This window comes from Amphiprion ocellaris, chromosome 13, assembly GCF_022539595.1.
Source record: "Amphiprion ocellaris isolate individual 3 ecotype Okinawa chromosome 13, ASM2253959v1, whole genome shotgun sequence".
NCBI classification, from domain to species: domain Eukaryota; kingdom Metazoa; phylum Chordata; class Actinopteri; family Pomacentridae; genus Amphiprion; species Amphiprion ocellaris.
The window spans coordinates 26670484-26684772 of record NC_072778.1 but is presented as its reverse complement, the minus strand read 5'-3'; the positions used below and the strand labels follow the sequence as shown (position 1 = coordinate 26684772).

The following is a 14289-nucleotide window of genomic DNA, read 5'->3' as shown; positions in this document are numbered from 1 at the left end:
TATATGTGTATATGTATGTTCTATAACAACAACAACAACAACAATAATAATAATAATAATAATAATAATAAACCCCAGGGTTTCAATAGGGTCTTCGCACCATTCAGTGCTCGGACCCTAATAATTTATTTTGACATATTATGTGGCTGGGTTTTTTAAGTGGCGGAAACGGGCTTCCATCCTGATACGAGTGTTTTGTGGTTAAATAAAGTGTGGTTGTAATGTCTGGCCTGTGGTGGGCAGTAACGGTCCTTGAACCTGCACCAGCCGCAAAAATATAAAACGAAGAAGACTGAACCCGGAAAATAAACCAAAATGGCGGAACGTAAAAACAGCAACGATGCTGGAGAGCAAACGCATCCAGACGCAGAACCACCTAAATTGTCAGACTTGCTGGACCGTGGCTGGAAGATATTTGAGGAGGTGGACAGTACAAATGAACCCCTTGGCTCAAACAGTATTCAGGTCAGAGTTAAACGCGGTGTTGATGTTTTAGAAGAAGCGTCCAGAATGGTCGCTCAGCTCGACCTCTTCAGCCGCAATGAAGAGCTGGAGGAGATAGCCACGGCAGACCTGAAGTATCTGCTGCTGCCCGCCCTGTTAGGAGCTCTGATTATGAAGCAGACCAGCCGGGACAAACGACTGGAGATAGTGCAAACAGCCCGGGATTACTTCATGGATTTCTTGAGGAGATGTAGAGAGTATAACATATCACAGTTTAAACTGCCAAACCCGACGAATGCAAATACTAGTCCTGACAATGCATCAGAAAATGGAAACTCCGAAGCCAAGGTAAGATGTTTTAACTATTATTTTCAATGATTGGAAATCAAATCAGTAATGCTTTACAGTTTTAAAAGGTGACAATGTATCATCCGCTTATTTTCATAATATCCTGTATTGTCGTAGGCCATGACAGCAAAGTTTTCAGGAGCTTAAGGACAAATTCAGTTTGCAGAAACAAAACCATCGACTACATCAATCACCTTAAAGAGCATATGAGGTTAGACCTCGTGAAAAGTCTTTCCAAAAGTACCTGAGCCTTAAGTAACTTAACCCTAATAAGCCTCAGGGACATGCCTTTTATCGATGTTTTTTGTAATACACATAAATATCATTTTGTACGTTATGCATAAGACATACATTTTTGGAATCAGGGAATTTACAAATTTCAACCTCAGCTCCTGTAATACATAAATATAATATAAACAAAATATGCTTTGTCATTAATGCTTACTGTTTTTCACCAGATTGTGCTTTTTTTTTTTAACCTATTTGACCTCTGGAGCAAATGAATGCTTATTTCAGTTTCTGCTGTATTGTAGAGCACTGCAGTGGAATAAATGTACACAGCTAAAATGGTTCTGAGGTGTTTGTAAGCAATTTAACGTGATGTATTTCTTGTTATTGCTGTGCCATAAACATACAGAATCGTGACCTCAGACTTCAAATACTTAATGGTGTTTTGTGTACTGTTGAGCCCCTTTTCGACATCAGGCAGGGAACGTGATAGTATGTGTTTTTCTGGGATACGTGCTTTCTATATATTTTCTTTAGCTCAAGAATGTTAAACAGAATGAAACCATATGTTGAAACGTTTACTTTAGCCATCATTCATCACAGGTTGACCTGTGGGTTAACCTAAAGGGACTAGGGACCTCCTGGCTCCCTCTTTCTCTCTTTCTTCTTCTCACGCAATGTATTCTAATCTATGCCAGATGTTGAAACCTATAAAGATCTAGTCATTGTAACTCTCTTCATTCATCCACCGCATGATGCTTGAATCACGAGCTCGTCCGTATTAAATGTACTCTTAATTTGATCTACCTGTGTCATCTCTTCATTGATGAACATCCACCTTCAGATCAACATCATTTCAGAACGTTGTTAGCTTCATCAATCCGTTGACAGCATTCATAGTCTTTCACACATAAGCTGTGTCCCAGTTCAGAGACTCCATCCTTCACAGGCTGCATTTGATTGGTCATTTTTCCCTTGCAGTTTTCCACACTTCATTATGCAAACCTTTATTTCCACTTGTGCACACCTTTTCATTCAATGGTTTTTGTTTATTTTATTTATTTTCTACATTGTAGATTAATACTGAAGACATCAAAACTATGAGTGAACACACATGGAATTATGTAGTAAACAAAAAAAGTGTTAAACAAACCAGAATATGTTTTGGGGGCTTGGGCAAGAAACAAGGAATGGACGTCAGGAGAGTGGAAATCTGTACTTTGGTCTGAGGAGTCCTAATTTTGAATTTTTGGTTCAAACTGCCATGTCTTTGTGAGACACAGAAAGGCTGTTTAAGGGCTATTTGACAAAGAAGGAGAGTGATGGAGTGCTGCATCAGATGACCTGGATTCCACAATCAGCCGACCTAAACCCAGTTGAGATTGTTTGGGATGAGTTGGACCAGAGAATGAAGGAAAATCACCCAACGAGTGCTCAGCACCTCTGGGAAGTCCTTCAAGACTGTTGGAAAACTATAACAGGTTGCTACCTCATGAAGCTCATGGAGACAATGCCAAGAGTGTGGAAAGCTGTCATCAAAGCAAAAGGAGGCTACTTCAAAGAATCTAAAATAAAATACATATTCTGGTTTGTGGGGCTGCACAGTGGCGTAGTGGTTAGCACTTTCGCCTTGCAGCAAGAAGGTCCCTGGTTCGCGTCCCGGCTTTCCCGGGATCTTTCTGCATGGAGTTTGCATGTTCTCCCTGTGCATGCGTGGGTTCTCTCCGGGTACTCCGGCTTCCTCCCACAGTCCAAAAATATGCTGAGGTTAATTGATCATTCTAAATTGCCCGTAGTTGTGAATGTGAGAGTGCTTGTTTGTCTTTGTATGTGGCCCTGCGACAGACTGGTGACCTGTCTAGGGTGTCCCCTGCCTTCACCCGAGTCAGCTGGGATAGACTCCAGCCCCCCCGGCGACCCTAGTGAGGAATAAGCGGTGTATAGATAATGGATGGATGGATTCTGGTTTGTTGAACACTTTTTTGTGTGTTACATAATTCCATATGTGTTCTTTCATAGTTTTCATGTCTTCAGTTTTAATCTACAATGTAGTAAAAATGAGTAAAAACCATTGAATGAGATGGTGTGTCAAAGCATTTGACTGGTACTGTACGTTGACATTTAGCTTGTGAAAATAAAATGAGCTTTAATGAAATGGCCATTTTGCTTTTAAGAGCAAAAATAGCTGATCAATTAATCAATAGAAAAAATGTGCAAGTCCATAACTGCCAAGGAAGAAGGATCATCCATCATCTACACACCGCTTAATCCTCATTAGAGTCAGGGGGGACTGGAGTCCATCCCAGCTGACTGAGGGTGAAGGCAGGGGACACCTGGACAGGTAACAGTCTGTCACAGGGCTACATACAGAGATAAACAGTCACACTCATATTCACACCTACGGACAATTTAGAATCATCAATTAACCTCAGCATGTTTTTGGAGATCTCAGGCCCAGGCCGGGACACGAACCAGGGATCTTCTAGCTGAGGCGACAGTGCTACCCACTGACACACTGTGCAGCCCAAGAAGGATCATTGCAAGTGTAATTTGGAGCAAGGTAAATTTGAATCTGCTAATTCTCTGAACTGTTGTTTGTTGCTTTTGTTTCAGTCTGTCCCCTGCTCATCAGACCTGGTTAGCATGGGAGCACAACGACAAGCGAAGATTGAACGGTATCGCCAGAAAAAGCTGCTGGAGGCCAGGTTGTCAGACATGCGTAGAGCTGTGGACAGCGGGCAGGCTGATGATGAAGTGAGCAGAGATTTTTACCTTCTGAATGTCCAGAGATGGATCACCGTGTGCTTGGAGGAAATAGAGAGCATTGATCAGGAGGTGGAGATTCTCGGAAAGATGGATGTTCTGAGGCAGTGTCCTGTGAAGCAGCCAACTCGGCCTTCCCATCATCCCATCAAACCTTTCATCCTTACCAAGGATGCTGTACAGGTAAGACTGTGTTTGGGAGCACAGCGGGAGCCAGATCCAAATCAAGATAAAATTATGGTGGACACACAATGCCACTACTATCTAATACCAAAAAATATAACTGCATCTCATTAATAGCTTGATTAAAAAGTAGCTGTGTAATCAATTACTGAGTATAAATATGAAAAACAAATAAACCAAGTGCATATAAATGTGTTGCTTGTGCTAGCCCCTCAGTAGGGATGTTATATTGTTAAAATAGTAATGGTATTGCTACTTTTACTGATATCACTTATCAGTGTAGTCTTTTAACAGAACTCTTCTTAGTTGTTTTTGTAATTTTTAAGAGTAAAAATTTAACAAATTAAGGGCATAATTACACTGCTCTAGGGCTCCGGCTATCGATTATTTTAGTAATTGAGTATTCTATCAATTATTCTGACAATTAATCAAGTAATCGGATTCTGCACTAGGCATGCGCGTTACAGCATCAAAAGCGGAAGTGAGCGCGCTGTGCAACAGAAATAACCGTCCTGGGCACACATATTCTATAGTACAGGTGTATTGTACATATATAGTATAGTACAGGAGTATTGTACATGTATAGTATAGTACAGGTGTATTGTACATATGTAGTATAGTACAGGGGTATTGTACATGTATAGTATAGTACAGTGGTATTGTACATGTACAGTATAGTACAGGCGTATTGTACATGCATAGTATAGTACAGTGGTATTGTACATGCATAGTATAGTACAGTGGTATTGTACATGTATAGTATAGTACAGGCGTATTGTACATGCATAGTATAGTACAGTGGTATTGTACATGTATAGTATAGTACAGGCGTATTGTACATGCATAGTATAGTACAGTGGTATTGTACATGTATAGTATAGTACAGGCGTATTGTGCATGTGTAGTATAGTACAGGTGTATTGTACATGTATAGCATAGTACAGTGGTATTGTACATGTATAGTATAGTACAGGAGTATTGTACATGCATAGTATAGTACAGTGGTATTGTACATGTATAGCATAGTACAGTGGTATTGTACATGTATAGTATAGTACAGGCATATTGTACCTGTATAGTATAGTACAGGCATATTGTACATGTATAGTATAGTACAGGTGTATTGTACATGTATAGTATAGTACAGGCGTATTGTACATGTATAGTATAGTACAGTGGTATTGTACATGTATAGTATAGTACAGTGGTATTGTACATGCATAGTATAGTACAGTGGTATTGTACATGCATAGTATTGTACATGCATAGTATAGTACAGTGGTATTGTACATGTATAGTATAGTACAGTGGTATTGTACATGTATAGTATAGTACAGTGGTATTGTACATGTATAGTATAGTACAGTGGTATTGTACATGTATAGTATAGTACAGGCGTATTGTACATGTATAGTATAGTACAGGCATATTGTACCTGTATAGTATAGTACAGGCATATTGTACATGTATAGTATAGTACAGTGGTATTGTACATGCATAGTATAGTACAGTGGTATTGTACATGTATAGTATAGTACAGGCATATTGTACATGTATAGTATCGTACAGGGGTATTGTACATGTATAGTATAGTACAGGGGTATTGTACATATATAGTCCTATATGACTGTAATCCTACTACAAATCGACCGCCGTGGACTTAACAGTCAGAAATTATACAGCGACTGAGAAGCCTTGGCGGAATACGGCACTCTCTGCGTGCTGGTATGTACGGAGCCCCTCTGGTGACATGGTTAAAAAATAAATAAATTGTGACCACAATATAGCTATAACGTGCGCACGAAATACTAATTCGTTCACACGAAATACTAATTCGTGGCCACGAAATACTAATTTGTGGCCACAAAATAGGTATAATGTGTGAGTTCGGTAAAGTTGGAAAGATATTCACAGATTCGGACTTCTGGCATCAATAACTCATGAGATATACGTTGTAAAAACATAAATGATGCCTCTTTCAAATTGTTGTAAGCTAAACAATGTGCTACGAGGCCAGTTTAATCAAAAGTCGCTGTCTTTCCAGCTGCAGAATAACATTGATGTCTATGAGCAGCCGGCTGTGCGACGAGTGAACAGGGACCGTCTGCAAATAGCAAAACCGCTGCAACAGCGAAGAGAGACACTACACAAGTATTCAATAACTGCACTCTTATTTACTGTAGTGTCACCAAAATCACTGCAGCCATCAGTTGTTCCTACTGGTCATACTACAACTCTTGGTTTGATATTAAATATGAAAATCTGAATTTTAAGGAATTTTTATAGTAAATAAAATTCAATTACTTCACTCTTATGTACTACAGTGTCACCAAAATCACTGGAGCTATCAGTTGGCTCCTGCTGATCATACTACAACTCTTGGTTTGATATTTAACTATTTTTCATGATTTTAAGGATTTTTATTAGTATTGAAATTGTTGTTATATATCTCAAATATTTTTTGTTGTAACAGATAAAAGTGCTCAACCATTTTTTTTGGTAGATTGTGGAACATTAATAACCAAAAGTAATTGAATTTTATTTTATTTGGGTTGTTTATTGTCATGTGAAGTTGTGCACACTATTTACTGTGCATGCTTGTGTGTAAAGTTTAAGGATTATGAGTAAATTAGCTTTGATGGCTCTTTTCTTGATGTATGTGGGGCTATATTTTTAGATCCACAGTGCACCTGTTTGTCTAAATACATGATACTGAATAGTAATGGAACTTGGACTCCTCATCAAAGAGAGGATCAGATAACACCAATATACCAAACTAAACTGTTTAGACTGTCTCCTCAAGTACTGACAATTGGGAAGAAAGACAATAAGATGTCTTCTTACAAGGCTGCAGCGTTAACTGATTCATTTAAACCATAATATTAAACCGCTAATAATATTTTCCAAGTTAAGGACTGTACGGACAATACTTGGAAGAAAAAACCTGAAGGTATGATCAGTAGGACCCTTTTGATGGTTGGATGGAGTTTATTTTTTCTGCAGTGTTTAAGAGTTAAGTTATTGAATTATTTTCTTTTTTAATCTAGCACCAAATAAAGAGTTGTAGTATGACCAGCATGAGCCAATTGATGGCTGCAGTGATTTTGGTGACACTGTAGTACATAAGAGTGAAGTAATTGAATATTTGTGTAGTGCCTCTCTTCGCTGTTGCAGCGGTTTTGCTATTTGCAGACGGTCCCTGTTCACTCGTCGCCCAGCCAGCTGCTCATAGACATCAATGTTATTTCTGCAGCATGAAAGACAGCGACTTTTGATAAAACTGGCCTTGTAGCACATTGTCTAGCTTACAACGATTTGAAAGAGGCATCGTTTATGTTTTTACAACGTATATCTCATGAGTTATTGATGCCAGAAGTCCGAATCTGTGAATATCTTTCCAACTTTACCGAACTCACATCATTATACCTATTTCGTGGCCACAAATTAGTATTTCGTGTGCACTTTGTACCTAATTCGTGACCACAAACTAGTATTTTGTGGCCACGACATGGTGCCTGAATATTTTAAGCCATGAAAACATACAGTTACGCATAGAAAAGCTTTATTTTTTCCTACACCACTCGCGGTCGACTTAGGATCAGTCCGCGATCGACTGGTTGGGCACTCCTGGCCTACAGGGTCGTTTTAGCTTGCCAGCGCTTTGCATACATTTGTCATTGTAGGGTACATGTGGATGATGGATCTATTCCTGTAGCTTAGAAGAATTTCAAGGAGAGAGGGACCCAGTGTTGGGCCAGGCAGAAGGACTGTTTTGCACCATATATTCCAAGTAGCAGTCAGATTTAATTCTGTATTTGGTGTTGTGTCCACAGCGTGATGTGGGTAATTCCAGGTTTCCCTTGAGTTATCTACCCGCTTACAGGGAGTCCTTTGAACATAGCGTGCCTGCACAGGGTTATTCAACTCCTCTTGGCATAAATCAGAAAGTTTGGGTAATGGACAGGCCTCTTTCTGTAGCAAAGACAGCTGTCTTTAAAGCTCCAAGAACAGCTGAACATATATGGGTTCAAATGATGGTCCAGTTCCAGCCTCACATCTCAGAAAAAGTATTTTTTTCCTCACATTGAGTAACTACCAAATCATTCCCTGTAACCATGTGTAATGACATGTGTTTACTTCACCCCTCAGGCTCAGGTATTCGGGGCTGGTTATCCTAGCCTACCCACCATGACAGTAGATGACTGGTATGAGCAGCACAGAAAACATGGAGCCCTGCCTGACCAGGGTATACCTAGGAAGGTAGCTGCGAAGGAGGACACTGATGTACAGGAGATGGAAGAAGAAGAAAAGGAGAAAAAGGCTGAAAATGATGATGAGGAGTCTCTGCTGAAAGCCAGAAACTGGGATGACTGGAAAGACACTCACCGCAAAGGTTATGGAAACCGCCAGAACATGGGCTAATTCATCCCAACAAAATATGTGTCCAAACCAACCTACTTCTATATTAAATTCTATTCTAATCAGCCCTCGAAGTGGATGTTTGTCACATTTCTAATCCTTAAAATTGTTGAGTTTCAGAAGGTCACCAAACCAAGAAAAAATGCAGAGCACTGTCAAACAAACCTATTCATTGATTAGTTATTTTGCAGCTTGACACTGAACTGATTTTCTCATGTTTCATTTGCTATTGCCATTTACAATGTTGGATTCAACAGTCCTCTGTGTTGTAATGTTTATGAGTCTCATTAAAAATGTGTAATTTGGCTTGACTGAACCCTGCTATGATGCTAGTGTTTTTGCTGTGTTGGGTTTATTCCCCTAATTCTGTCATTGGAAAATGAAGAGATTCTATATACAGTATATTGACAAAAGTATTAGGACACCCCTCCAAATAACTGGATTCAGGTGTTCCAATCACTTCCATGGTTAAAGGTGTATAATATCAAGCACCTCGTCATGCAGACTGCTTGTACAAACATTTATGAAAGCATGAGTCACTCTCAGGAGCTCAGTGGATTCAAGCGTGGTACCATGATAGGTTGCCACCTGTGCAATAAGTCCATTTGTGAAATTTCCACGATACTAAATATTCCGCAGTCAGCTTTTAGTGGTATTATAGTGAAAGCAACTGGGAACAACAGTGGCTCAGCCATGAAGGGATAGGCCATGTCAAATCACAGAGCAGGGTCAGCAGATGCTGAGGCGCACAGAAATCACCAGTTTTCTGAAGAGTCAGTAGCTACAGACCTCCAAACTTTGTGTGGCCTTCAGATGAGCTCAGGAGCAGCGTAGAGAGCTTCATGGAATGGGCTTCCATGGCTGAGCCGCTGCATCCAAGCCTGACATCACCAAATGCAATGCCAAGTGTTCTTCTGTGATGAATTGCGCTTCTCTGTCTGGCAGTCCTGACCTCAACCCAAGAGAAGACTGGGGATGAAGTAGAGTGGAGACTGAGAGCCAGGCCTTCTCATATAACATCAGTGCCTGACCTCACAAATGGGCTTCTGGAAGAATGGTCAAAAATTCCCATAAATACACTCCTAAAGCTTGTGGAAAGCCTTCCCGGAAGAGTCGAGGCTGTTATAGCTGCTAGGGGTGGGTCAACTCTGTATCAAACCTTACAGGTTAAGAATGGGATGTCATTAAAGATGTGCTTGAAAAGGCAGGCGTCCCAATACTTTTGGCAATATTGTGTGTGTGTGTGTGTGCGCGCGCGTGTGTGTGTCTAATTTACTAATAAATTAAAAGTATGTTTGAATATCTTCCTTTTTCAACTTTTGAACAGGTATTTGAGGACCTCAAGTCTATACATTTTACATAGTTGTGAGTCAAACTTTCCACCTGTCTTAACAAAAAGTGTTGGATCCCCAACTATGAAGACTTATATGGTTTATTAGATTGGAACACTCATAGTGTTTGCAAACATAACCGGAAAGAAGACAGCGTACAGGGCATTACTAAAAATGTACATCAACATGAAGATGATCAGGGAACTTTTTAGAAAGAGGTATCTGTGCAGCTGCTGCTGTCTCTGCTACTTGACTGACAGGGTGTAACAAGCTCTACTTTCTGTCAGCAGCTGTTCAAGGTAAGCGCATGAACCAAAATTGTTTAATCTTAAAATGGATTCCATCTAATATCAATAATGTCAAAGATCTCCATTCACCATCTTTGTATACTTTACACATTATGAGAACATACAGTATAACTTCCTTTATCCTGTCTCCAGCTCACTGTGGCCATTTCTCAATATGCTATAATACTTGTCCATACTTCTGTTCTTATGAACTTGTGAAACATCATCAGTGGTGTTCTAATTCAAAGTAGGCATTCAGCTAAGTGCAGATAAAATTCCCACATGCTCTGCCTGCATTATGAGGATGCACAGGGAGCAGACTTGTGAACCTGGGATAGCAAAGTACCCCACAATGCATTCTGCACACTCTGATGGCAAAGGCTGAGGAGAAAACTCACAACTGTAAAGTAATACTTTTTTAAAATGACTACTTTTATGTTGTAAAATGTGGCAAGGATCTTTGTCTTCATGAGCTGTGGTACAACTTTGATCTATTTGTTCAAATATCTATTATTGTGAATTAAAATTAATATTTAAGCAGTACTTATATTCAAGGGATGGCTGAAGGAGCCCAGACTGTCGTAAGTGGAAGGCTTCACAGGCCGTTAGATCATGTGTAGCGCCTCAAACTCAAGCATCCATCCATGGGCTCCTTGCAGGAGAAGATATTGGCCTGCAACCACCAGCTGCCAAATGCTGTTCAAATTTGATGTGTTCACATCATTTGAGCAGATGAAGCTGGCCAGCCCGGCCTTAACCAAACAAGGCTACGCAAACAGAAGAGACTGGATAATCTCAAGAAGAAACTCAAGGAGAGGATCATGCACTAAAACACCATTTGTGTATCAAACAGTTGATAAAGAAGCAGCATGCAGTCTCTCTGATGATGTAGTTCTGCCCTGGGATGTGCAGGGAGATGGTAAGCCGAGTGTTTTTCCAACAATCCTTGTCAAAATCTCTCAGCCATTATGAGATTTTGACAAATTCCATTCATTTCTGTCCTATTTAAGTTTGTGTTTGTTTTTTTATTTACATTATTTGCAGTTTTACCGGCAAAACTGTCACGTTGGTGTCAGCTAAAATAAAATTTGCACCATTTGGTTAACTGTCTCCATACCTCTTCCTCTCATAATGATAGTAGTGAAAGTGGTAGCCTCCAATAAAAACAAAGACAGCATAATCCTAATTTTTAAAAACTTTTTAAAAAATATTTCCTCTACCACCAGTAGATGATGGTAGAGCATCAAGGGTTGTCCAAGCTTGATGAGCTTGGACAACCCTGATGTTAGAAGATAATTTAATGTTTTTGTTTTCTCATCTGTTCTCGTAAAGTAGTTGTTTGCTTCCGCTTGAAGAGGCGACTGTTTGATCAAGTCATGCTCGTCAGACGTGAAGGAGATGACTCAGCATTATCAATATGTAAGAATGACATAGAGCAAACTGGACAACCCCCTTCACAAAACTGAAGAGGACATCAAAAACCACAGTAAATTATTTTCTATGAAATTTAACAACCTTTAATCACTTACCCAGCTATGATGTTTTCAGAAAAATGTACAGCCTCAGAATCATGTATTCAAACTACATGTTTCAAGCTTCAATGTTGCTTTTTTTAAAAAAATTAATATTAAACCTTTTATTACTTTTCACTTTCATCTCATCTACAACCACAGAAGAGGGATGCAGGGGACTGCACTGCTGTCTTCTCTGCACAAGCACCACATTCTTCTGGAGAAACTGAGCTCTGTTTTGACATGGACTCATCTTTCCTCGTTTGCCGAAGACAAAGAGCATTTTGAAGAGGAAAGTGAACAGGATGACAGCATTTCAGAGCTTTCAGAAGAAAACATGTAAAGTGGCTGTCTATACATGGCAGCATTTCATGTGTTAACACATTCACACATGGCAAGCTACCATGAAAAGTTAGCACAACCATGAGGAGCAATTTGAACAGTGCGGGAAAATGTATTTAGACCACTTTGTGAACATGCTCCTTTAAAAGTTCTGTACTCCAACTTGACTGTCAAAAAATGTGTAGATTGTCAGAAAATGTACTTCTGTATGAAATTTAAAAGGATGTTTAGTAAAATTTAGTATTCCTGTGATGTTTTAGATTACTGGTACTGCTGTACCAGTCTAACATGTATGTTTAAAATATTCTGGATGAAGGAGATTACAGGAAGATTACAACAGTGTCATTTTACCACCTAAGTACACAACTGAATTGTAGTATTTTTTAGTTTTTTTAAGTGCAGTTGTCTTTTAAACCCTCTCTGACAACACAAGACCACATTTTAACTCCAGTAAATAAAAAAGTTTTAATAGGATTTTGTTAAATGCTGATTTATTATTCTGTTCCAACCACATTTTATTAGTTCCAATATCCAATGAAATGCATTCAAATTTAGCCTATGTATGTAGCTTACGTATTCTGTCAGACAACACAAAGCCTCGTATGAAATTAACACTCGCTGTAAGAATGCTAGAAATGCTAATTCTGAACACATGAATGAGTGCAATGCTGAAATTGTTTTCCTGAGGAAAGAAAGCAGCCGGTAAGGATGTCCTCAGTGTTAGGGTTAGGAGAGTGTGAAACAGGGTTCAACCAGGAAAAAGCATTTTTAATGAGGTCACTCGTAAGTCAAAAAAAAATTGCCATTGAAGAATTTACCCACTATGTTTCACAAAATCATTTTAATTTCATTTTGTCCAATTGAGCTTCACATAACTTCTCGAAAACTATGCTAAAACTTTGTCATAGGACAAAACACGATCCATCTCCACAAGTACACTTGGAAGGTCTAATTTTCTGTGGCCCCTTTTCCTGTTGCCTAGACCAAAGACAGAAAAGTGATCAGAATCAGCTTTAATGGCCAAGTACGTACACAACATGCAAAGAATTTGGTTTCAGCTGTTGGTGTCACACTAGGAATATGGAAGAGAATAATAAAAGATAAAGAAACAATAGAAAAAGGAACAGGGAGGAAAAAATGTCGTAAAATTAAATATAACACAATATATACAGAATTTACAGCTAGAAAGGAATGTATAAACACATTAGCAAAATGATAATTGCATGATGCAGTGCAAAAAGCAGAGAATGCTGTTCATGATGAAAAAAAATACTGTACATGTCAATTGGAATACTGTCTAATGTACAGGTGTGGAGGAATGGCTCAGCTGTTTATTACAGTGATGGCAGTGGGGAAGAAACTGTTTTGGTGTCTGATGGTTTTTGTGTACAGGGCTCTGTAGCGCCTGCCAGAGGGGAGGGGGGAGACAGTTTATGTCCGGGGTGAGTGGGGTCTCTTATGATGCTCCCTCTTCCTGGTTCTAGTGGAGTACAGTTCCTGGATGGAGGGCAGGGGGGCTCCGATGATGTTTTCTGCAGTACGTACTGTGCACTGTAGTCAGTTTCTGTCCTGCTGTGTGGTTGATCCAAACCACACAGTGACAGAGGTGCACTGGACAGATTGCAGTGAAATACATCCTCTGCTGAGCCTTTTTCAGGATGGAGTGGATGTTCATCTCTCACTGCAGGTCCTGAAAGATTATAGTCCCCAGGAGCTGGAAGGACTCCACAGCTATGATGTGATGTGTTTAGCCACCTGTCCATCCATTTTCAATCATGATCATGCCTTTGTTACTTTTACTTGAATACATTTTTGGCACTCTGTATTTAACCGAACTATAAAACAGTACCTCCTCCACCACAACTAAAAACAACGTGGTGTGAAACTTCATTTCATCTTACGCACCACTACGTTGCAACCCTCACCTATGGTCATGAGCTCTGGGTAGTGACCGAAAAGAACAAGATCGTGGATGCAAGCGGCCGAAATGAAAGAAAACTATGACCTGAACCTATTCCACAACATCAATTACCATGGAGATCTAGCTAGTTTAAAAGAGAGCCCCCTTCGTGACACTGAAAACTCTGGCTTTAGGTTCAGCATACCTGCTTAACCCGCTAATCTTGCCTTGTAGTACAGCCCTAAGGGTCTTTGTTAGTCAACTGCCTATGTAGTTCTCTAGAGGAACTCGTCTTTCCAGGAGATTTTGACCTTGAAGTTCTTTCACCTGCATGTTCAAAGTCACTGGACTGGTGTGCAAGAAAATCTGCTCCAAGTAAAGGCATTTCTGTGTATCTTGTGTATTGTCTTGCTTGCCTGTGTATGCAAAAGAAAGACAAGGGCAAGTGATAATATTGAATACATTTTAGTGTTTATTGGATTAGGCAAATTTTCTTTCCAGACTAACACACCTGCAGGTTTGAACCTGAACAC

The 14289-nt window shown here is 39.6% G+C and overlaps 1 protein-coding gene across 1 annotated transcript; it reads left to right on the top strand.

Moving 5' to 3' along the window:
* Nucleotides 1–292: 292 nt before the first annotated feature.
* igbp1 (immunoglobulin (CD79A) binding protein 1) lies at nt 293–8701 on the top strand. The gene is made up of 3 exons (XM_023294332.3): nt 293–792; nt 3634–3966; nt 8116–8701. The coding sequence occupies exons 1-3, from the start codon at nt 316–318 to the stop codon at nt 8386–8388; spliced, it is 1083 nt and encodes a 360-aa protein (XP_023150100.2). The 5' UTR covers nt 293–315; the 3' UTR covers nt 8389–8701.
* The last annotated feature ends 5588 nt before the right edge of the window (nt 8702–14289 follow it).